At 32.1% G+C, this 25,625-nt stretch overlaps 1 protein-coding gene across 3 annotated transcripts in view; it reads right to left on the bottom strand.

The window, feature by feature from the left end:
- Positions 1-25,625, bottom strand: part of PCDH17 (protocadherin 17) — a 151,606-nt gene that overhangs the window by 114,009 nt on the left and 11,972 nt on the right. For 2 of the 3 annotated variants that reach the window (XM_004462800.5, XM_004462798.5), the window contains exons 2-3: positions 2,644-2,702; positions 2,338-2,510 (exon numbers count right to left, since the gene is read on the bottom strand). In XM_004462800.5, coding sequence (XP_004462857.1) covers positions 2,338-2,510; positions 2,644-2,702 — 232 coding nt within the window. The remainder of the gene's footprint in view (positions 1-2,337; positions 2,511-2,643; positions 2,703-25,625) is intronic. The other variant, XM_004462799.5, reaches the window with a different exon arrangement.

A 25,625-nucleotide genomic window follows, 5' to 3' on the forward strand; every position in this document is an offset into this window, starting at 1 on the left:
CTTTTTAAGAGTTGATTTACAATATAAACAAGCTAACTTTAGAAAGAAGCTAGCAGAGTTTATAGTTAGTAGTAATATCTCAGCATATGCTAGTTCCAATCATCTGACTCTAGATAGGGTAGATAGGCAGATAAATAGACAATGGAAAAAGAGATAGAGAACGAGAGGGAGATTTTTGATAGAGAGAGGGGGAGATAGAAAGGGAGCTATGCCACCTGTGCTAGACATGTGACTTCTTAAAGGCAGGATCCAATTCAAATTTATGTTTTCCATTCCTGTGGAACCTAACTTTTGTTTACATATTGAAAAAAATACATTTATTAAATGAATGATTCTATCAAACCAATCACTCCATTAATCAATCAATGAAACACCACTTGAGATAATCTTTAAAAATCACGTTTTATAAAAGGTAGTCAATTCTCTCCTACAAAATTCATGGATTACCTAGGTGTGGACTCCAGATTTGTAATGATTTTCCCATATTTATTAAAGGGGATATGTGTAAATCATTTGTTTCATGGGAGCCATTTCTATTAGCATTCTCATTCTTGGAATAGAAAAGGAATTACTTCATCTGTACTATTAATTAACCTACATGCTAACTTTGGGCTTTTAAGAACAAGGGTCATCCTTCTAAGAGTTTACTTTTCGGCATTAAAATTAAACACTTTTCCATATAAATGACATTTTTAGGTATAAAGGAAGCCACTTCCTTTTTCTCTAATGATCTTTGTTCATTCACATCAAATATATTGCTTAATTAGTAGACTGAAAGGGTTAATGGAAACAGCAGGATTTTTTATTGTTGTTAATAAAGTTCTTCATAAAGACATGAGTGTAAATGCAAACTCTTTACTTACTTTATGTAGCTTTATAAATAGAAGTCAATCCCTTTATGTATCACACACAAAGAGTGAGCTATCTCGTGCTGTGTATTTGCATATAAAGATCCAACAACCCATTATTTAAAATGGGTTTAAAAGATTTATATATTCTTACATCGCATAGCAACAACCCATCAAGAACATTTAAGTCACTTCAAGTAGACATCCAAATTTGCAGCAACTGTGAATATTAGATAAGTATTCAAATTGCCCATTAAAAATAATTTTAAAAACACTATTGTATCGCTACACAGAGCATTGCTATGGCAAAATGCCAAGAAAAATATGTTTCTGGCACTTTTTACTTTAAAAAACAAAGCTTTTTGTGAAGCCAACCTTAAAAAAATCCAACATAATTATATTCAGTATAGACATAAAATATATGAATATAATATTTAAATAGTTACTATTTCAGCATGATTAGAAGAATAGTGTTGTATCTGCTGATGTTTGTGTGACAGGAGAGACTGTACTACATGCAAAATCTACTTTTCTATGAATCATCAATGAATAATGACTTACAAGCTATATGTTTTCATATTTTAAATATTATTTCTCATTCAAAAGCACCAAAGTAATAAATATTAAATACATTTAAATTCTATTAACATTTCAAAACCTATATATTAACTAGCTTAAGTAATACATATGCAATTCTGAAATTCAATTTACATGACAAAACTTTTCTGTTTTTACAGTAGGATACAGAAAAACCTATTCATACTCCCCAAGTCTTACACATAAGAGTAGCTAAATTCTCTTTGGGCAAATCATTAGCAAATTTCTGATTTTGTTTGAAATAATAAAATCACCAGAATTGATTTTAAATGAAGCAAATAAAGTGAATGAATTGGATAGACTTCTAGAAAAAATGTATGCACTTATTTAGAGGTCTTTCAATATCATCTCTATCAGAGTAAGCAAGTTCATATTTATTTGGCATCCATGAAGACATCAAAAGGAGCCAAACCTCCTGGATGGCTATTACTTGACCCTCTTTAAACCTCAATGCCTAACTAAAAATATACCAACATTTCTTAGAGATAAAAAATTCCAAACAAGTTTTCATTTCACCTAAGTGCTGAATTAATTAATTTTAATAATATAAATATATTAAAATGTGCATTTCTAACTAATACATTCTATATTTTCCATTTAAGTCAAACCCAAATGGGAAAAGTTAGGAAATATACATGAAGGTATGAACAATATAGTGACTTTGGTCAACTCACTGAAAGATCAAAGACTAATAACCATGGCTTTGCTCTTTCTGCTGCTACTAAGATATGGAAGAGTTGCTTTTTCTCTGGGACAGTCTGGGGATTTGCAGTCTCTTCTGAAATATTATCAATGGTCCATTCCACAGTGAGAAATGGCAACACGAGTACTGATAGGTTTGTAATGATGGCTTAAGCGTTACACTTAGTAAGCATTGGAAGACTTCACTCACCTTGTTCAAGTGGCTGGCTTTTAGCTGAAGTCGTTTTCATCTTGAGTGCCTCCCTAACAGACATGTCACAGCAGGAGCCTTTGTTAGTGTCTTGGTCACTGTCAGCCTGATCACTGTCCCCGTGCCCACTGTCTCTCAGGCTGGCTCTTTCTGGGTCCTTAAACGTGGAGCTACTGAAATACATATAAAGAAAAAGAAGAGAAAGTGTTGTCTCTACGAGTTTCAATCTGAAGTGTAGTCTCTTGCAAAGCAATTTTGACACGAATGCAAATGGGGAAGCTGAGAAAGTTATTTAACAGGCCTTACCTTTGAACAAACTGCTGCCTGCTGCCCATGTAATTGGGCTCTGCGGGAAAATTGTCTGTCTGTGAAAGAGAAGGAAAAAAATACGTATAGTTGTACACTGGACAAATCTCCTGCAGAGCAACAAGATTTCCTAGTGGAAAAATGATTAATAATTCAAAAACTCCCTTAATCTTCAGATTTGTACATTTTAATTAAATTGGAAATTGCTGACATGTAATTATGTACTCAGAACAATTAAATGATTCCGGTCCACAAATTACCTGTTAAAAGTAAACAATGAGCCTGTCATAACTGGCATTCTCCGTTAGTACCGGGATGGATAACACTGTGTTGTTTCATTACTTAGATATTAAGATTGAATGTTTGTGGGAGGAGTGGGAAAATGACCTAATTTCTCCATATTAAAAGTGTGAATTATTTAATAATAGTCATTTTTAAACATAATTACATCACCTGCTGGGATTCAATCCCCTTCTTGATGAAATATAATTTAAAGTCATCCACTCCTCAATGAAGCAATACAGGGCCTTTCCTTCAAATTTTTCAATAACAAATACAGCATGGCACATAGGGTTGAACTCATCTCTGTAATTCATTTTCACCCCAACCCAACTATGGAAACAATACAATGAAAATGGGTGTTTCTCCTTGCATATTAATAATAGAGCAAAATAAAGAAATACGCTACTTAAAACATGGAGAGTAAAGATATTGAGAAAGCAGGCTTGTTTGTAAGGTTGTTTTTACTGCTTTCAAACTGATGTGGAGGTCTGCCAAAAAGAACTGAATTCTCCTTCTATCATGGAACAGAGTCTTTTGGGAGAAGGAGACTGGATCTTTCATAGATTTCCCTATACTGTACATTCATACCCATTACTTCTTCTTGCAGCTGACGCAGTGACAAAGCTTCTCCTGTTTTCTACATCACTTCATATCACACCATTATGCTCTAAAGCAGCTAGGGGTTTGTACAAGATCATCCAGCATACAAGTATCAGTGGCACAGGGAGCATGCAATTCATGAAGCAGAGGGCCCAAGGTAAGGCCTAATGGAGGACAATATGTGTGGTTTTTTAAATAATTACTAATTAAAAATAACAATTTCCCCTTTTCCTTCCCGTATAATAATTTATAAGTATTTAGCTTTGTGAACTATTATCCTACCCCAAAAAAGTTGAGAGTAATATTTTAAGGTAGTTTGTAAGCTTTATTGTCTTGTTAGAAAATTCAGGGAGGAAAGAGCCTCACAAATTCTTCAATCTGTAATCTTTTCTTTGCCTAAAATGTCCTTTATCAAACTACATGCAAAGATGAAGGTGAACATTAAAGTTGTTTTGGCTTCCTTCCTCTCGCCTAAACCTCCTTCTCTTGTAGTTGCTAGCAGTGTTCACTAACAGGTACTAGTTTCTAGTTTCAGTGGTACACCTCAATCTTCATGTGTATCCTGACAAACTACCAACTTTTAAGGATAGACTCTACCTTCCAGTAACAAAAACAGGGGTAACCAAAAGAAGGGGCAAAATGTTTGCAAAATAGTTTTGCTAATTTTTTAAAAAATGAAATTACTAAGAAATTCAGCATTTGAACTTTTTAATGAAATCTAGTTTGTCCTTTCGAATTGGTCGAAAACATCCAATTCATTCTTGTAGTCAGTTAAAAGCTAAGCATTGGTATTTTAAGACACTGCAGTAAGATAGACTCCTAGGTATTAAGGAAACAATATAAAATGAAATGAAAGTGGAAATTCTCATTAGAAAGTAGAAGAACTAATACAAAATGCCTTATGATTTTAATAGATTGAATTAAAGGAGCAATCGTAAGGCATAGATCCCTATTCAGTTAGATACAGGGAGACCAGGTAAGGAAACCTTTCTTCCCCTGTACTAACACAGATAGTATATAAAAATGTTTGTATAATATTAAGGTTCTAGGCAGTTCTAAAAAATAAGATAACTTGAACTAATATAAACAAAATATATATTCATTGAATCAACAGGTGAATTTGTGCACATGCATATATTTATGTACCTATGTATGAGAGTGTCTCAAAAATACAAGGCAATAGTATTTCTACCAAGTATTTTTTGTAGAAAAACAAGAAGAATGAAGAAAAGGATGAATTTTGGAAGGGTAAGAAAAGAGGAAAAATAAAAGTAATGGTGGCTAGGAAGCAAGAAAGGGAGAGAGAAATAGAGGAAGAATGAAATAAATATGGGGAAGTTGAACAGTGGGGAGGGAGGTAAAGAAAATGAAAGAAATAGATTTATTTGTCTAGAATTTCACAAAGTACAACTTTAAAGTTTTTCAACTGAATCAGTAGTAAAGAATCAAAGATTTTAATAATGTCTTCACTCATCCATTAAAATAGAGAGGAATGTGAGAGGTCATATGTATGTGTATAATTACCATAATGAAATAGCAATTTGGCCTTTAACAAACTAACTAATTCACTATAAAAACCACACTGGTTCTAATATAGCAAGTAAGATTTTCATTACCTAGGCCCCAAGAGTGTCTGAAAACTCATTTAAAATAATCTGAATAAAATATCAATATTTGCATAGAAAAATAAGGGAAAATGCAGGTGTATCACATACCATCATTTGGTATAGAGTAGATGGGCGTTCAAATATTTTCTACCACTGTATTCTAAAAATCAAGTTCTACCTTTTATATTTACAATTCTTAACATTTAGGGTTTGAAAGAAAGCAAATTTGAGGTTTTTTCATTCTTAGCAGAATAATTAAACATGGATATTAATAACTCTTTAAAATGTAATCTTCTTTCGTATGAAGAAATCACTAGAATGTTTTTCCCTCACACAATTTGAATATGGAGATTTTTAACTATTATCTTAAAATACGTAATTTGTTTATCATTAAAAATTATGTTACCTCAATATGTGGCCAGTTACATAAGAGTTTTCAGGCAGCCACTTAAAAAATGTTGAGGTATGATAATCTTTTAATCTATTACAATAAATGAAATACAATAAATGAAAGCTTTATAAAAACTGATTATTTTCTCAAAACAAAACATATCTGATCTAACTTATAAAACTGGTAGGCCTTCCTATTACTGCTGATTTGTTAGTTGTTATTTTGTTTAAAAAATTAAAATTTAGTTTTCTTTCCCTTACATTGTCAGAAAACACATACAAATGAATAAACAAGCAAGCAAGCAAACACTTTAAGTGGATCAAGTCTACAAGATGGTTTCTTAAATTATGTGCCTTTCTGCATTTCTCTAGTACTACTATGCAAATTGTAAATTTATAAATGATCATTGAATTCTGAGGTTTTTTTTCTAGCAATATTGAATATAAAATATTTCTAAGATATGTCATTTTCTTCAATTTGCTCATCCTAATAGGACTTTGGTAAACAAATTCATAATTTAAAAAACTAGTTTCCCTGAGAAAGATCAAAAGAGAACAAGTAGTGAGACTAAGCTGTGTTACCTGAAAATGGGAAATTGCTTTAATTGTACAAGTAGATTAATTTGATATGGACATTTACATATGTCTTAAGAAGTTGAACTGAAAGTGACTAACAAAAGAATTGAAAATAGATTTTTTGGCTAAAAGTAATTAAGAATAGGAAGTGAAAAATATATTAAGCATTTGACAAAATCCAACATCTCGTCATGATAAAAATTCTCAGCAAACCAGGTATAGAAGGGAATTTCCTTGACCATATAAATGGCATCTACAAAAAAATGTATAGCTAACATCGTACTTAATGATGAAAGACTTAAAATTTTCCCCTAAGATCATGAAACAAACAAGGAGGTAAACGAATCACTTTTATTCAATATTGTAGACAGCCCTAACAAATTCAATAAGACAAGAAAAAGAAAAGACATACAAGTTGGACAGGAAGAAAAACTGTTCAAATTCACAAACACAATTATTTAGGTAGAAAATATCAAGGAAACAGAACAAGCAAAAACAAAACCATCGAACAAACATAACTTCTTAAGAACTAATAAATGGCTTTAAGCAAGGTTTCTTTTTCACATAAAAATTAGTATTTACATATTCTAACAAATAACTATTGGAAACCAAGATTTCAAAACCAATCCACTAATAATAACCAAATCAAATATTTAGCTATAAACTGAAAAAAATGTACAGGATCTGCATGTTGAATATGACAAAAAGCTGATGTAACAAATCAAAGATGACACAAAAATGTAGGTATATACTTTGTTTATGCACTAGATGATGCGACATGGTAAAGACGTCAGTGTTCCCCAAATGATCTATAATTTGATTCCATTAACATTCCCAGCAAGATTTTCAGTAGATATAGACAAGATGATTCTAAAATGTATATGAAAAGTCAAAAGAACAGGATAACCAATAATTTTGAAAAAAAATAAAGAATGCTACTACTCTATTTTAGGACTTCCTATAAAACTACAATAATTAATCTAGTACAATATTATCAATGGAACAAACACAGATAAATAGAACAGAAGAGACTGTCCTGAACTAGACCCACAGAAATATGGCTAATGGATTTTAGCAAAGCTGCTATAGCAATTCAATGGATAATTCAATAGAAAAGAATTTCAAGCTACACCTCACACTGTTTACATTATAGACCTAAATGTGAGACATACAAAACTAAAAACTTTAGAAGAAAACAAAAGAAAATTTTTGTGATCCGGGATTAGGCAGAGTTTTCAGACATGATACCAAAAACTTGATCCACAAAAGAACAAAAAAAGAACTCCACTAAGCTTCATTAAGAGTTTTTTCTGTGAAAGACACAATAAGAGAATTTTACAAAAATGAGCAAGTCACCAGCTAGTAGAAAATAATTGTTATATTGTATGTTCAATATACTAAACAGTAAGAAAACAAATAAATCCAATTAAAAGTGGACAAAAACTTGTATGGACACATCACATAGTGATAGCAAATATGCATATGAAGAGATATTCTAAATAATTAATAACTAAGGAAATGCAAATTAAAACTATGATGAAATATCACTGCATATATATTAGAATGGCTAAAATAAAAAATATTGGCAATATTAAGTACTAATGAGTATGTGGAGCAATGAGATTCTTACACATTTATTTAAAAATGAAAAATCTTATAGCCACTATGGAAGACAGTAGGGAAACTTCTCATAAAGTTAAACAAAAAAGTACCATATGATCCACCAATCCCATCCCTAGGTATTTACCCCAAAGATGTGAAAACATATGCACACCCAAAAATGTCTACATGAATGTTTAAAGCAGCTCCTTTCACCCCAAACTGAATCAACTGTGATGTCTCTCAACAGGTGAAAAATGAACAAACTGTGGTACAAAAATACAATGAATCACTACTAAGAAAAAGGAAAGAAGGAAGGGAGAGGGGAGGGAGGGAGGGAGGGAGGGAGAAAAAGTTACATACTGTATATTCCATTTATAAGACATTCTCAAAAAAGGAAACTATTACGGTAGAGAACAAACCAGTGGTTGCCATGGGTAAAGGTGGAGAAAAAGCGTGAATACAAAGAGAAAGATTTTGGGGTGATGAAACTGTTTAGTGTTCTTATTCTGGAGGAGGTTACTGAAGTTAAACATAGGTAAAAATTCATAGAACTCCACACCTAAAAATTGTCAAGGTAGTGTAGGTTAATTTAAAAACTGAAAATAAACATCAAAAAACATATCTAAGGAGATGATGGGCCTCTCATATATGCTGAGGATTCTTCTGCCTTATTGAGAATTATAAAAAAATATATTATTTTTTTTAATTCTCAGTAAAGAGGACTTCTAAACTTTATTTTTGAAAATTATACCAAGGCAACTTTCTAAAGTCTATAAAGAAAGCCCATATTCATTTGGACAGACTACAAATGAATTTAGGATATAAAGATCTATTTAACCACAGGAGCAGACTCAAGCAACAACTCTGTAAGAAAGTTTCTTACCTATGAATTATTTAGCTAAACTTTCATTCCTTTCAAAGACTTTATATGAAGCTCCCATTTACACAGCCATAAAGCAAAAACTTTAATAAAGATTTCAACCTGCATTAATTGCAAAGGAGAAGTGTCTCCTTTCAAGGCAAAACACAGAAATGGCTATATCATGGAGAACTGGGATATACCTTCAGAAATGGTAAGTCTTCAAATTTAGAATATATTTCCTAAAATTAATTCCACATTTGGAGGTAATTTAATGCAGCAAAATTTAGTAAGGAATCAAAAGATATGTAATACCAAATCATTAGCATCTAGTATTAAAATTTATGCAAAATATTGTTAAAATAAATTTACAACTTGCAAAATTGGGATAATACCATCTAAAGCATGCGGCTGTTATGTTTTATATGAGATAATGTATGAAAGTTTAGTTACATAATGTCATTTCCATTGTAACTTTTTAATTTTTAAAATCCTTTATGCGGCACTGTAATGGTCATGAATTAATGATAACTAGATGAAAGTCTGGTGAATTTTAAAACAACACTTGGATTTCTATAAAATGAGTCACCTGTGGGATGAGAAAAATAAAGATCTCGTCATTTTGAGTCTCATTTCTAATGAATTTCTAAGAAAAAATACTTAGTTTCCAAATGTATCTTTGCAAAAAGGAAGAGAGAATGAGGTGAGTATTAGGAAACTGGATCCTAGGATTAGATTTTCACCATCATCCATATTATTTAAGTAAATGTTGATAGAACTCAGTCTGTTGATTAGTGCAATCATACTCTAATAATTAAATACATAAACTTTATATTTAAATATTTATTACTTTGGTGCTAATTTCCCAGGATTATCTTTTGTTACCTATTATAGAGTCATGGAAAAGTCAGGAATCTTTCTATGGCTGGAACACTTTTGACACACTACAGCTCTGACATTCCCAGAATGACTGGTAATACCAAAATATTGGAGCTAGGGGATTTAAACTACTGATATTATTGAAGTCCTCTTGCCTTTTTCAGTCCAGCATCTTTACCAAGGAGGGAACCTTTGGAAAAGAAGTCACTGTTCAGTCCAATTTGTAAATCCTTTCATTCCACAAACATTTAGCTCAGACTATAGGTCATATCACAATAACCCAGCACTCAACAATGCAAAATTCACAATATCTGTAATCCAATCAGGAATTACAAGGCATACAATGAATCAGGAAAATATAACCCATAGCTAGAAGGAAATTGGATCAATAGAAACAGACCCATAGAGGAGAGAGTTGATGGAATTAGAAGGCAGACAGAGATATCAAATATCTGCAAGAAATATTAAAATTCTACATAAAGACATGACCCTGAGGGTAAGGGCCTCTTCAGTTTTTCCACTCCACATGCTTCCCTTGTCTTGCCCTAATTTTGGCCCAGGAGGATAGAAACAAGGATGTAAAAAAAGATCCAAACATAACAAAACTTCAAAAAATGACAAACACAATATTTGAAATTAAAAATATGCTGAAAGGGAATGATAGGAATAAGACACTGAAGAAGAAAGGCTGTGATATATTGCAATGGATTCTAGAAACCTGTGCTTCAATAGCCGTAATAATTAATTAATTAAAATCAGTTAATAAATAACACTAAAACTTTATATGGTCTGTCATCATTATCTATGTAAATTTGTAAGCTGTTAGAAGGTAAAGACAGGTATGTAACTGTAAAGACAGGTATGTCAAATCCAATAAGAATCTCCCATTGACTGCAATATAAATATGGAGGAGGAGGTTTTAATTCTTCAGGCATTGATTTGGAATAGTAATTATTAAGGAAAATCAAAGTATGTCTTCACCTGCTTGAATTCATGATTAGCAGACAAATTTACCTCTCACAAACTAATTTGAGATTAGATATGTCATGACTAAAGCAGTGTTTCGTCTTAAAAAAAGAAAAAAGTTCTGGATATGGTGTTAAGTTATAACACTATAGGTTCATTTATATTTAGATGTTCAGGGTTTTCCCAGTCTGGGAATAGGGGAATGGAATTTTGAAAATTCCCTGGGCATTAGGGATTATCAATCAGAAAACACAAGTTTGATTGCCTAACAGGGATGCCATTCGGTTGAAAACAAAACAAGCTGAACTTTTTCCTTAATTCAAAGGCACTGCTTTTCACGGTGATAACATGCATTCTCTTTGCAGCAGACAGAACACAAGGGAGTGTTAAGAGGTAAATAATTCACTTTAAGTCTTTTCATACCAACATAGCTTCTGATAGCTTTGCCTTCAACAGAATATATGGTGTGTTTTTTTCTACATTGCTGAAGTAGGCAACAACACTTTAAGCCACCACTTATAAAGTTATCTGACAGCCCCTATGGCTTTGGAATTTTTAAAGTGCGTGAAGTATGGCAATAACTGTATTTATCAGAGATTTTCAAAATAATACATTTTAGACTAGTATAATGTGGTTGGCATTTGTGTTTTGTTCCTAAAGGCATAATAAAAACATGAGAAATGAGAAATTCTTACCACATTTAACAAAAACCAGCATTCCTTTAAATTAAAAATATGAGGACAGTAAGTAACAGTTTTATGCTGCAATCCAGATTTTTAATTCTACCTCTCAATCAATTAGGATGACATGGGTTATTATTTAAAGTGATCTGGCTGTATATTTTTGAATTAAAATATCTTACAAATGTTAACTCCTTTATAAATGACATTGATAATTATGACAATGACTTATGTGTCAGTATTTATTATGTAAGAAAATTATCTTTGACAAGCATGAAGAAAACTGAGATAATCAAAAGTTGTGTTATTTGCTACCTATGAAAGTACAAATAAGGAGAGACTGTTACACATTCCCTTTATGTATTTACTGAATCTGGTCTATGGGGCATCATTATGATACCAGATGTGCTTTCTCCTTTGCAGTGCCACAGCATTGTTCCATGAGTTGAAGTGCTGGGAAAGACATCAGAACTCACTTCATTAAGTTGCTAAGTCCAATATCACCCAATTCAGTCATTCTCTTCAATGCAGTCATTCTCTCCATTCAGTCCTGTCCAGTATTCACTCTCCCCTTTCCCCTTCCCCCCTTTTTATTGAGGTACTGGGGCTGGGATTGAGCCTGGGAACCCTGTAAATGGGAAGCTGGTGCTCAACCACCAAGGCACATCGGCTCCCCAGAGACGGCTTTTTCATTTGTTTGCTTGCTTGTTGCTTGTTTTTGTTTTTAGAAGGCACCAGAAACGGAACCCAAGACCTCCCCTGTGGAAGAAAGGAGCTCAACCGCTTGAGTCACATCTGCTTCTGCACTCTACCCTTTTTATTTCAGTGTGGAAAGGGATGAGGACAACAGGAATGGAGGCATGGTAGGCCTGGAGGGAGTCCTCAACTTCTTTTCTGTTATTTTTTTTGCAGTCTCTAGCCAGTCTTTTAGTTTCAAGAAATTCTCCTCTGCTTTCCTCTTTTTCTCATCTCTATTAAGACTAACAATGGGTTTTTCCATTGGAAGGAATATACCTAAAACTGGATTCTCTGCAATTGGGCCTCCAGGAATTAGAATTTCAAAATTTATACGTGGCCAATGAAAATTTCATTGCAGTTCTCAAACGGCTTCTTCTAGTATTTGTAACAAATGAAGAGAGAGATAAATTGATAATGTAAGATAAATACATTGTCTTTGGATAAAGATAAATTGGTGATTATTATTTTACTTGTCACTATGAATACTGAATCCTCTGAAAGATATATTTACTTAGAATCTTATTTTATTACTTTTAAGGAGCTTGCTAAGAAACAAAGAAAATTTTAATAAATTGCATTATTTATGATTCAAAACTAGTTTTGAGTCTAATTCATTTAGCTATTATGGTCATGCTCTGAAACTATACTGCACTGAATCTAAATGTAGGTAAAGAGTGTCATATACATTCTGTGCTGGGAAATCTTAAGTATGCTCTCCTATCTTAGGATCTAGAAAATAGCATTATTAAGACTTGTTACTCCCAACTGCCTAGCTGATACACTGGAATTATTGTCCATATTTATTTTTTTAAACTAGAGCTAAGTGATTTTCAGAGAGTTGCCCATCATATTCCTAATTCACAGCAGAACAATGATACTTGCCAGAGACTGCCAGCACCAGTCAGTTTTTGTGCTGCTCTCTGAGATAATGGAGAACAATAATGAACCACCACAATATTTTTGGAAATGAGTTAATGGGTAGTTAATGTAAATTGCCTTTTTTGAATTGTTTTAAATTATCAATTAGTACTAAGTATCAATTCATACTAATAGTCTGATGATCACTCTTAATAACCAGGTGGCTCTCTGAAAGAATCTGCACCTTCACCCTCTATATTACTGTGTTAAATTATTTTAATGTGCTCAGTATTGTATTTTACACAAATAAATCAGAGTTTTCCTTTGACTAGTAACATGAAAATGTAGTAACTGCCAATTACTATCAATATTCTAATATTGTATTTAGAATACAGTGTACTTAACCAGATGATTACATATCATCTTTATTGTCATACAAATTTTCAAAATAGGCACTTCCGAACACTTACCTTTTGAAGTGCAAAAAAATTTAATATATTACATTTAACATGTTATGTAAAATTCACAAGCAAACAAATAACTAATTTAAAAGATGAATCAAACTATATGTCCATTATCCATGTCATCCATTTATTTTTTCCAATAGAACAAAACAAAAACATTATGAATGCAATGATTTTGGTAAACATAATTGCCAAGTCTTCCTCCTCAAAGTATTAAATTACTAATCAGAAAATAAAGTCATTTATTCAGATAATGGGTTTCATTGTTCAAATTAAAAAATCATTGAGATAAGCTTTTTGTCTGGTTTTATATCAGTCTTTCTGGTAAGCCATCACCTCCAAGGGTGCATTCCAATTCCTAATGAGAGAAACAAAAAGAGAGGGAATTCAAACTGAAATGCAACAAGTTTTTCCTTCCTCTAACTCTTGACAGACATAGAGAATTTTTAATACTTTATCATTATAGGCAACCTGTTAGGCAACCAATAATTAGCAAATACTTTTGGGGAATTTTGAAGTCCCCAAAATTCTGCAAAAGTTTCAAAGATAATTTGTTATCTTTGTCCTAAAAAAAAGAAAAAGAATAAGAAAAGGAATATAAAAATTTAAATTTACAAAGGAATTGTCCCATTGGATTTTTATTTCTGGTTGCTAAAAAAATAATAATTAGAGAACAGAATTATTATTTAAGAAATAATATACAAGGTATTTTAGAAGACTTGTCCCTAGAAATAATTATTGCAACGTAGTCTCTACTCTGAGGAAAAAGTTAATTATTTATGCAATATATGAGTATTAGAATACTAGAATATTTATCATTTTCTCCTGAAATATAAGAATAAGTATCACATTTAAAATGTATGATTCAATGGAGGTAGTCTATTTTAGGTGGGCGTTCATATCTGAAGTTAAAATAAAGCGGTGTCTTTTTAATGTTTACATATTTTTAATTAAACATTAGCACAAAATGAAATGAAATACCTCTACTCTTTATCAGACTGCCACTTAATATCTAATTCAAACATCTCCAGTTCTTTCTGTGCTTGAGGAGTTTAATTCTAAGGAATTTTCTCCTCTAGTGAAAAAAGCAATCGTATGTAATAGCAATCACTTGAAGAAACAATAGGATTACATTCTTCCATACCTAGTTTTAAAAGAACAGACAATCCTTTTGATCTTGTTAGAAGGCATTTATAGTCTACTTGGTGCAATTATATACACACACACAAATGGGGAAAAAATAAGAAATATCGTTAACAGTTAATCCCTTAGAACTGGGGTCGGTGAGCCCCAACCCAGACTGGCCCTGCTGGCTCTTTTAAAAATAAAGTTTTATTGTTACTCAGCCATGCCCATTTATTTGCGTGTCCTACAGCTGCTTTTGTGCTTCATTAGCAGTGTAGAGTAGTTGTGACAGACTGGATTTACCAACTGACCTTTAACCTAAAAATTTGCTGACCCCTAGCTTGGAAAGACTGAGTTTTTAAACATAAAATTAAATATTGTATTCTACTTATTCCTGTAGAAAAAATATTAATGACACTTTTTAAAAAAATGTATGTACTGGGCTTAAATAAGTAGCAATTTAGAAAAAACAGATCATTTTCATCCTCGGTAGGAAACACATTCCTTTCACAGGATGCACTTCATGTGGAAAGTGCTGGATTGAAAAACTGTTCATATTTTTTAAGTGGATTTCAGTGTTAGGTGATTTGTAGCATGTTTATATTCAATTCCAAACTGCTTTAAACTGTGAAAACACTCAGTACCATCAGGGAACACCAGAAAAAAAAAATTCACTTATACACATGAAGTTTCCTGAAGTGTATTACAAATTCCTCTAGAGTGTACTTAGGATAAGAGTGAGAAACCCATTTTCTTTCCACAGAGACATGGCTTTCCAGCTTTTGGTTACTCTGAAGACCTCACTCTTCTTATACCTTTGTTTCCTTATTTATTTCACAGGGTGATCTCTCCAAATCTAGTCTTTCCTTTCAACCTCACCTGCTGGGCCATTAATTGTTTTCTATTTTATGGATGGGGAAACTGAGGCTTGTGGAATTGATGAGAAGCTAGCAAGAGATTCCGAAATGAGTAAGTAACATGGGTAAGTTTCTTTTGACTCAAAGTGGTGTATTCTTTAGAATAAAAAACCTGCAAATACTCCCTGACTCACCTTGGTTTTATGTACTTTGTGTTTTCTATTATTTCTACTTATTATCGTTACATTTGCTTTAGAGTTTTACTGGCCTTATTCTATTCATGCTCATTAATCAATGCTCCCTACAGAGTTCTAATACCAGGTCAGGGCCCCTTGAATGACTTTGCTTTACTAACTGTCCAACTCTAAATTAAACACAAATAAAAGCAATGAGGGCTGTTGGACAATTTTTATTAGACTGAAACAATCCAAGCTAGTTTTATGATCAAATTTGAGAATCTTGGCATTTCTGGAGCCTCCAAAATTTGGAAACATTTCCACTACATAGGACCAAGCTAGAGAAACTCTTGAAACTATTGCTTTTCTCCCATCTGGAAGACCCTGTGACAATGAGCTGAACATAGGCTCTAGCAGAATTTGTGATGGTTAATATATGGAGGTCTTGAAGAATCCTTCTGTAAACTGACATTTGGTCTAGGAACCAAGATGCAGTTCTTCCAAAGAGTAATTATTCATATTATAAGATGTTCTCATGTCCTATCAATACTCAGGATAATAAATGCATGTCAATCATAAGTGCCCGAATTGGGTAGGAGCAAGAACCCTAAATTCTAGGATGGATGACATCTATTCTTATCTGGCTGTATGTACTGGGGAAAATTGACATGCCTCAGAATTTTCTCATATAAAAAAGAAGTGTAAAAGAAATCAGGTGCTATCAAATGTTTCTCATACTTCTAAATTTCTAGTATGCATTGACCTACAACAGTTCTTTGATCAATTCTTCTCTTCAGTTTCTACCCACTGTGAACTTGTCCTCATTCAGGGGCCAATTTATAAACAACCCAGTCCTTATGGAAGACTTAATAACAACTTTCCACTTCAGAGTTTTTGGTAGATTAAGGAATTTAAGATATCTGGAAATAATTATTACAAGACATTCTAACAAAAATTGGTCAATTTTTTGAACTGCCTATTCAAATGAAAGTGGCAAATGTTTGGATAGGTCAAAATGGCAATTTGTAATAAAACGAATTTGAATTACAGTAAAATTACTTCTTATAAATCTAAATAAATATTCTGGAATAAAATTCTACTCTTATATAATTACTAGCAATAGACTGACTAAAAATTTTTTATAGAGAATATATTTACGTATTAATACCCTAAATCACTTTGCAGAATGGTTTATGCCATTTTCTCTGAACAACAGCAATAAAAATGATATGTGTCAATATTTACTCAGTATTTTGTATTGATCATCTTATTTATATACATACCAACATTTCATCTTTAATCTTTACAACAGCTCTATGAATTGCAAATATTATTATTATTTCTCTTCTGAGAAAACAGAAAAGAATGAGAAATTTAAGCAACTTTCCCTGGACTAAAGAGTAATTTTTTTAAAAACCAAGAATACTGGAAATAGAATATCCATGTAAATGATCTGAATTTCTCATAGTGAGGGACAATTTAAAGAATTTTAATACATCCATTAATAGTCCAGAATTCTACCACTGGTAAGACTATATGAAACTACATTTATTGACATGGAGGGACATCCATGACATTTTATGTATAACTACAAGTAAAAAGTAGCTAAAAATTAGTATGTTTGTTATATGCCAAGTGTGCATGTGTGGGTGCTCATGTGCCTGAGAAGCTGAAAAGATACACAGGTTCACAATCCTTTTTCAAAACCCTTGAACTCAGATGTCTTTTTTAATCCCTAACTTTTTCATTTCTTTTAGGAGGAGATTGATGTATATGCCATGTTATACCCCTCCCAGCAGGAACTAATGCAACGCCTCAGAATTAAACATCAATATTTCTGAGGTGAAAATATAATAACCAGAGACTCTAAATAGTCTAATCCATTCAGGTCTGAGTCTTTTCGATGTGGAACTGGAGAGAAGGGATTATGTTTTAACTATAGGCAATTACAACTTTTGAAAAGCAACTCTCTCTATTTTCAATCCACGAGTATGTAAAGAGTTCATATTATACACTAGGCATTGCTTCAGGTGTGGGCTTTTTATTGGAATATTTTAGTGAGCATGTATTCTTCTTAAAATTAAGAAAAAATTGGCGCTTAATTTTGAAAATCTAAAAGTAAATGAAAGAAACTCAGATACAAATAACATACTGGAAAACAGCTTGAAATTATTTTCATTCAAAGCATGAATTTTTTGCATATTGGTTTTTGTAGCTGTTATTTTTCCCAAGACAAAAGTTTCTACTTGTTTGGAAACTATTGACTTGTTAGAAATCAAACAGGAGAGGAGTACCTGGCCTTGCGGTCAAATGTATTCCCTGGGGGCTGACTATAAATTGCCAGTTCGACAAAGGAGAAGTTGAAATCCAAAAAACACTAGGCTAGCAGTTCCTGAATCTCTACTATATAGGTCTATGGCACAAGTCTCAGAGGAGGAGCTTTGCTTTTTGAATATCTGTCATGAACTAAAAAATCAAGGATCCAAAATCTCATATATTTAGTTCTCAACTGTGCTTGAGAACTCTTATTTATAGATTACCTTAATCTATGGCTTTTTAGCAATGTTACCTTCTTATTGGTGCATTAGACACATTTTTGTATAAATGCAAAACAGAAAGTAGATTATTTCCCCCAAAAGATATGTAAAAACAAAAGAGTTGTTTTCTCCAATAGCCTGCTTTCTCCTACATTTTTCACAAAACAGGGAAAATCAGGTTGTCACATATAGTTTGAAAAATAAGCTTTACCCTTTTCTGAAGACGCACGAGTTTATTCAAGTAGAGACAGGTAGCTTATAAAAGCTATACACTTAATATAAAAAAGACAAAAGTATAAAACTCTTATCCTACTCTAATTTGATTTAAGGCTCTTGATACCTTTTCTTGAGAGGACAGCACGAATATGAAGTGGTGCATTCAGTAGCACAGTAGCATAGTGCATAAATAGCTCAAGTTGAAAGCATAACAACAAGTTCTCAATCTATTATAGCAATAAACAAGCATAATGAAAATTGTGACACATCATTACATTACTCTATATTGCCTCTATTCATTAAAAAACAACAACAACAAATGAGTGCATGCAAAATAATTTCAAATCAACTGACAGTAAGCCTTGCAATTGAGATGATGCTGAAAGGAGTATTTGGAAAGAGCAGATGCATGATTTTATATGACTTATATCAAGATTATGACAAAAGATCTGAGCAATACTACTTCACACCAAAATGGTAGTAGCATGTTATCCAAAATATTTATACCATTCACCCGTGCTGTGTGTTTTCTGATATTAGGGAATCAATAAAAACTACATTAAAAAGCTTCAGAGAAAGCCTCCCTGTCAATTAGCCCTTGGATGGATTCTCCTTTTTCAGTTCCCTGTTGATTTAATATACTAGATTATATTAACAGCACTGGCTTGTAAATAAGGAAGAACCGAATCCTATTAATGGAGATAAGCTGCCAAAATAATCAGTGCCACACATAACAAGTTCTCAAGTATTTGGAAAAGCTGTGAAATGGGATTATAAGGTTAAGCTTTGTACATCTGGCTTATTACTATATAAATATTTCAAAAATTTGATCTCATAGGCCTAAGAAACACCTGTGTAATCATGACTCTTTTCCCAGTTACATGAACTTCAGTTAGCAGAGCAGTTCACAAATGAAAAGAAATCATGATCAATTTACATAATGTACTGTTATGTTAGGCATGTAATTTTATCATGCATTACCCAACTCAGTGCAGACATAAGAAATTATATTACAGAAAGATTCTGTGGTATCATACTTACGTTGGAGAAAGGGGTTGGGAGGGTGCCAAATTTTTAAAACTCTAGATAACCCCCTAAAATACTAAATAATGTCACTGCTTTTTTTATTATGTCATGGTATGTAATTTAGTGTAATTGGAGGTTGTAAGTATAATTTTACTGTAACATGGACCCAGAGAATAATTAATGAGAGGTAGCAATTCATGCATAAAATAACAGTAAAAGTTCAACAGTCCCTCTAGTTAATAGAAACCTTAATGAAGTTGAACATTAGTTGCTTTTAACCAGATCCAGGATTAAATAACCTACATTGACTCTTCAGTCAAATATACAACAGTCCATTAAACCAGATTTTTGAAAAGTTTTGTTCAAAAAAATAATTGGATTAAAAATGTACTGAGTATGGCTCTTATCAAGTTAACTTCATATATCTAACTTAAAAATAGAGATTTTGAAACTATGCTCCAAAATGGCAGCTAAAGGTCAATGAAATCAAATTTCCAATTACATTTCTTGGGAGCAGATGGGTGAAATGAAACCTAATGATTGAATTTTAAATGCTTTCATGCACCTTTTTCAGTTTCCCAACATGTTGATTCTACCTAAATGCTCTAACAAGATGACAGGTTTACTACAATTAACCAACTGAAATGATATCTCCACTTTCCAATTATTTGTATCATATTACCTATAGATACTAAATCAGAGATCCTTTCCCTTCTCCCATCTCCAATTGCTTTCATTCACAGTCCACACTTCACCCAAACCAGGACCCAAACTACATCATAAAATAATAGATAGCTCCTTGGAGGTCTGATTTCTGTAGTTAAAAATTAGTTTTTAATGTAATTACAAAATTCAAGCTCACTGTTGTGCAATGGGAAATTTTAAATGAAAATAATTGTAAAGAATTGTTTAGTAAGTTTAATTATTGTAAAGAACCTTCCCTTATACTATGAACTTTGTATGTTAGTCTATTCTCTGACCTGCATAGGCATAAGCATATGAAGAAGGTTTATCAAAAGGGAGGGGGAAATTACCCCTCTATTATCAGGCATGGCAGAATTTCTAGAGAGAATACTCTCTGTGCCCAAAGAACAAAAAGAGGGAATCATATGGAGAGGTTTATTTTATTGATTTTATATGAAAGAAGTTGATTGACATTTTACCTCTTTATATGTGTGTGTGTGTGTGTGTGTGTGTGTGTATATATATATATAGTGTTGTCTAGATTAAAGGAAATCCAAGAAATTTTTTTAAACAAAATTTTGTTGTCTAGTAAATTCATTTTAAACATGCCAGATATAACACTTTTCAATCCAACCCATCTCAAATACAAGCCACCCCTATATATCTCCACTATGTAAAATCAACTGTATGAATTCCAGGGCCAAATGTGCATACAATTAAATTTTAGTCTGGTGGCAAACAACACCATAGTTGCATCATAATGATTTTTAATTTTTCTTCTTAATCTTTACATTGAATATAAAGCCACAACTTTCCTAAGGTAATGCTGTAAAAAGGATAATTTCTGAAGGGATGTCACATAAAAGAGACCAGATGGCAAGGAGGTGAAAAAAAGAATTAAGACAAGTCGATGTCAGACATGAATCATGATTCCTTTCCTTTTGCTTCCCTCAACATTATGTATTTTGGATGATACTACTGAAATCTTTAAGCTAACTTTTTTCAGTTTTTGTACAAATGATATATATGCTCAGATTATATGCTGTTATGTGAAGACTAACATAAAACTTGAAAACTGGTGTATTGACAAAATGGTCACATTTTTACCAACATTATTTAGAAGTCACCTTTCTAAGTTACATTCTTTTGATGAAAGCATGTGTGATGGTCTAGGAAAAAGTAGTGCACTCAGAGAAATGAGGAGTAAAATGCAGATGGATTATGGAATATTACAGGCCCGGATTCTGATGGCTATGCCTACTTCCGACAGAGGTCCCTTGAACACGAGAGCAAGACCTTCCTGGCAAGCCATCTTACTGAGCAGCACAGATCGCTGGTATCCCGCCTTTCCCACAATGCCAATTATTTCAGCATGAGTTTTCAGATGGTCTTGAACACTACTGTTGAGACAAATGCAGATATAAATGTGTTCATTGAGAACTGGTTGGTTGTGGTCTAATCTTTTAGCACTATTAGTCTAGTCTTTCAGAAAGCCCTTCTATTGTCTATGATTGTTAATTGGCAATGAATCCTAAACTTTTAAAATTTATATTTCTATGTCCCTTTATTTTTCCCATCTTTGAGTATCTTAGTTATTCTGGCTAATGAGGATAATTAAACTTTTAATATGGTTTGAAAACACATTTTGCTTTAAAACCTTTATTCTATCAAACCTTTTTACTGTTTGATATGGTATTTCCAATTAATATTTAGAAGTCGGACAAACAGTAATTAAGCCACAGAATAGCGTTAAGGTAACATGTAATTTCAATTAATTGCTTTTGAAATTATTTTATCTATTAATTGAATTCATAATTAAAAATTGACTAACTTTGCAGGTTGTTGACGTATTTTAAATAGCAATACTGAAATGGGCAACTTATTGTAAAAATCAATGCTTAACTTGTGTTTCCACAATATTTGTATGACAATTTCATTACCACAACTCAAGATATATTCAGATACTTTGAGAAAAAAATTTAAATTCTGCTACTTTTATTAATATATTTAATAATTGCTAAAGGTGATTTTCTTTCCCCTTATCAGATGACCAGTGTAGGTTCCGAAGTGATAAAGTTATAAAATTAAATATTAATAAGTAAAAACAGAAGCAGTCTCAAAATAACCACTTATTGTTTATCTGTAACCTCATTTCTGTTTTAAAATATTTTTAAAAGACATGACGATTGAATATCTTCATTATTGTATAAACCATGCCAAGGAATAGGGTGAAAGATAAAAGATACTATGCTACAACAAACCCTATTTTCTCTTGATATACTGGATTAACATATAAATATATATGATTTTCTCTATCAAATACTGTGAAAGCTTGATGCTCCTAATTGTGAACCTTGCTTGTCTGTACTTTTCCTATTAATTTCTAATGTTATAAAATTTTATAAGAATTTCCATTGCATTTATTAAAAAGGTGAATATTATATATGAAAATTATTAAAATATGCCACATTCAAATAAATTAACAACAGGGCATTATTTGGGAATGTTTATATAAATGAATATCTTAGACTTTGGCCTCAGTATTATCTAGGTTTGAATTCAAGATCCAGCACAGAGCTGATGGGTGATCATGGGAAATTACTGAACTTGGAATCTCTTTTTTTTTTTCACAAACAAAAATTGATATACTCTAAGTGCCTACTAGGTATCATACACTGTGCATGATCTCTCCGCTACAGTGGCAAACAAGATGGATGTAATCCCATCTTAAAATATTCTGCTGCCTTAGAATGCTTTAGATAGAATCATTTAACCTTACCAAGAGAAAGTTACAACACTGATTCAGAGGTTTAAAACTGTTCAAACTTAATATCCTTATTTTGCATAGATAAAGTAGATCTTTATTAAGAACAGACTTTACACACCACAACCAAAAAGAGGGAACGGATAGCAATCGACAGGGTATCCAACCACCTACAAGCCACCCCGTCTTAGTATCTGGCTCTTTTAAATCCTTAGGTATCATGTAGTTGTGGGATCAAACAAAGAATGAAAATACTTCGGTGGTTTCTGCTGGATCCAATATCTTTTATAGTTTAAAAGATCATGCTTTTCTTTCTATGTGCTGATCTAAGTTTCGCTTTCTCAACTCTGCCAAATGGTCTTACTACCATTTACTTCAAATCTAAAAAGGCAATGGATGAGAATGACGGAAAATATTATTTATTCACTTGCCGAGACGTTAAGTGTCAACCTTTTACCTGGGGCAAAATTTAATGGCTGATTTGTGGTTCTTTATTTCTAGAGCTCTACTATGGAAACACTGACATAACCTTTAACCAGAGCAAACAGAGTTACTCTAATAAGCAAGCGACACCAAACCTAAAAATGCACGAGGAACAAAATGATCCTGGCAGGAATTAATCTGCCATTTTCACACATCTGCCCAAGGGAGGGATTGTAATTACAAAAATTTACTCTAAGACTGCTGAGACTCATAGTAATTATGTTTCCTTTTTTTTTTTTTAATAGAAATAGCCACAGGTGGTAACAAATTGGGTTTTGAGATGGGGAACTGGGTATGCATTCTAACCCAAATTACTATGTAATAGTCTTGATTATAAAATATCGTGGGAAGTCGGTTGCTCAAAATCAGAAAAGACAAAAGTCTCCTTAAATGCATTCCTTTTCTTTTTTAGTATCTCTTCACATAGACTTATTGCTTCAATTGTTGCTATTGGGACATCTAATAACAGGGACAGGAATAGGCTTTTGCCAAGAAACCTCACAAATTCCTGTGAGTGAAATTTGCTTACAAGGAGAGTTCCCTTATTTCCTGTCATTTAGACCTGAATAGTATCTTTCCTAAGATGTCAGGATCCGTAAAGTTAGTTAAAATGGCTAAGTGCATCTGCCAATACTAAAAATAAAGTACAAGGTTATATAGTGTTTTGGGATTTTTTAAAAAAATGTATGCCTTGATGTGATGTGTTTGCTGTTTTTCATATATATCTGCTTCCAATAATCCTGTATTTTACTCTACACTTAGTTTCATGCAACAGCAACATGTTTTGAATGTTTTTTAAGATTACAAACACAGTAAATGAACATCATACCAAGAAAGAGTCAATACATAACTTCAAACTTCCTTTTATAACCGGGAATTTTTTATTTACTCAACAAAGATGAGGTATTGGTTTAAAAGAAAGAGAGAAAATATTATTAGTGAAGAAAATGTCAAGTAAAGTTTAAAATAATAATAAAACATAAGTAAATAAGTGTCTTGCCTTGAAACTATGTGAAAGCAGGTTTGTATGTAATTCTTAACCCACATCAATAAAAATGAAAATAAAGATAGATGGTTGATTTTTCTTTTATTCTGCAGGACTTGCAACTAAATTGATTTGGGGGATATACTATTTGCAAATAGTTACAAAACTGCAAAAGCAAACAGAAACCAAGAATTTTTGGCCTCTAAGAAGACGCTGTCATAGAGTTCATCAATAATTAAATGGCATCCTGTTTTTTTGCTGGCCAGTTATGGAATTAAAGTAAATCGGTCAGCAACTTTGTATAACTAATATATGTTTTGAAGGTACAGGAGATTGAACACAGGACTTCATACATGGGAAGCAGGCACTCAACCACTGAGCTGCACTCAATACCAATGTATGATTAATACTTATATGCAAATAGATCACCAAGTAATATTTATGTTTGAGTTGTAAATTATTTCCTTTTAAAGCTAATTCCCTTTTTTCCCCAAAATACTTAGATGAAAACATTTATTCTTAGAAAATTTTTGCTAAGATCTTAAGAATATTATTTCTCAAACATCGTAATTTTTTTTGCTGTCAATTCATCTTCTGAAATGATGAAATCAGAAAAAAGTCACATACCAGCCACTTTACAATTGTGGTTAGATAATCCTTGGGATACTCAAAGATGGATTGTGTTTATAAATTTCAATCCTGCATATGCAATTGCTCTGGTGTTGTAAAAGAACAGCAAAATCTATCTAATAGTCATAAAATAATCTCAGTACACTCTACTATGTAGTGTGAAAAATAAAATGAACTGTTTTTAGCAAAGGTATTTATATTGGTTTATCATGCTTAGAAAAGAAATGTTATCTTAAGGGAGAAAAGCATAGTTTAGGCAAGTGTTCATATTGCAGATGAATTCAAATTTAAGAATTCACCTATGATACTGACAATCTAATATTGGGCTATAACAATGAGAAAAATATTTTGACTATTTCTGCCTATTTCAAATATGCCTTTCCATTTTATAAAAGTAAGCTATTGGAATTTAGGATATATCCTAATTATCATATGTATTTATTTCAGTTTGAGTTTTACTGAATTGGAAGACAAAAATTCTATATGTAGGCATAATCAATTGACTGCTTAGCAATGACTAATAAGAATTCAGGTAGAAATACTGTAGAAGTATAATAATTCATGACATGCTTATAAAATATATATAAACTATCACCTGGAAGACTGAAGAAATATATCTAAAGCAACATAATTGTTGGCAAGAAATTATATAGTTATTAAAAGTAGTCACATTTTAAGTTAAATTTGTTATTTTAAAATGCACATGCTATTAAAAGTACATTGGGACCTTTCAAAATATAGTCATTATCTATAGAATGCCTTACTATAATTTGCAAACAAGTTCCCAGTGTTTTTTTAAACAGTATATATCTACAAAATAATTATGTAGATATAGCTTTGAAAACTTGAAATTGATTTTTATTGCTTTAGCTTTCAAACCCTACAAAGGATGCTTTTGGCTGATGAAGAGAATAAACAAGATACTGTCCTTTAAATGGTCTTTTTAATGTGTTCCACTAATTAAAAATCATTCAAAAACACTATAAGTTAGAAAATAT

The sequence above is a fragment of the Dasypus novemcinctus genome, chromosome 15, assembly GCF_030445035.2.
Source record: "Dasypus novemcinctus isolate mDasNov1 chromosome 15, mDasNov1.1.hap2, whole genome shotgun sequence".
Taxonomy (NCBI): domain Eukaryota; kingdom Metazoa; phylum Chordata; class Mammalia; order Cingulata; family Dasypodidae; genus Dasypus; species Dasypus novemcinctus.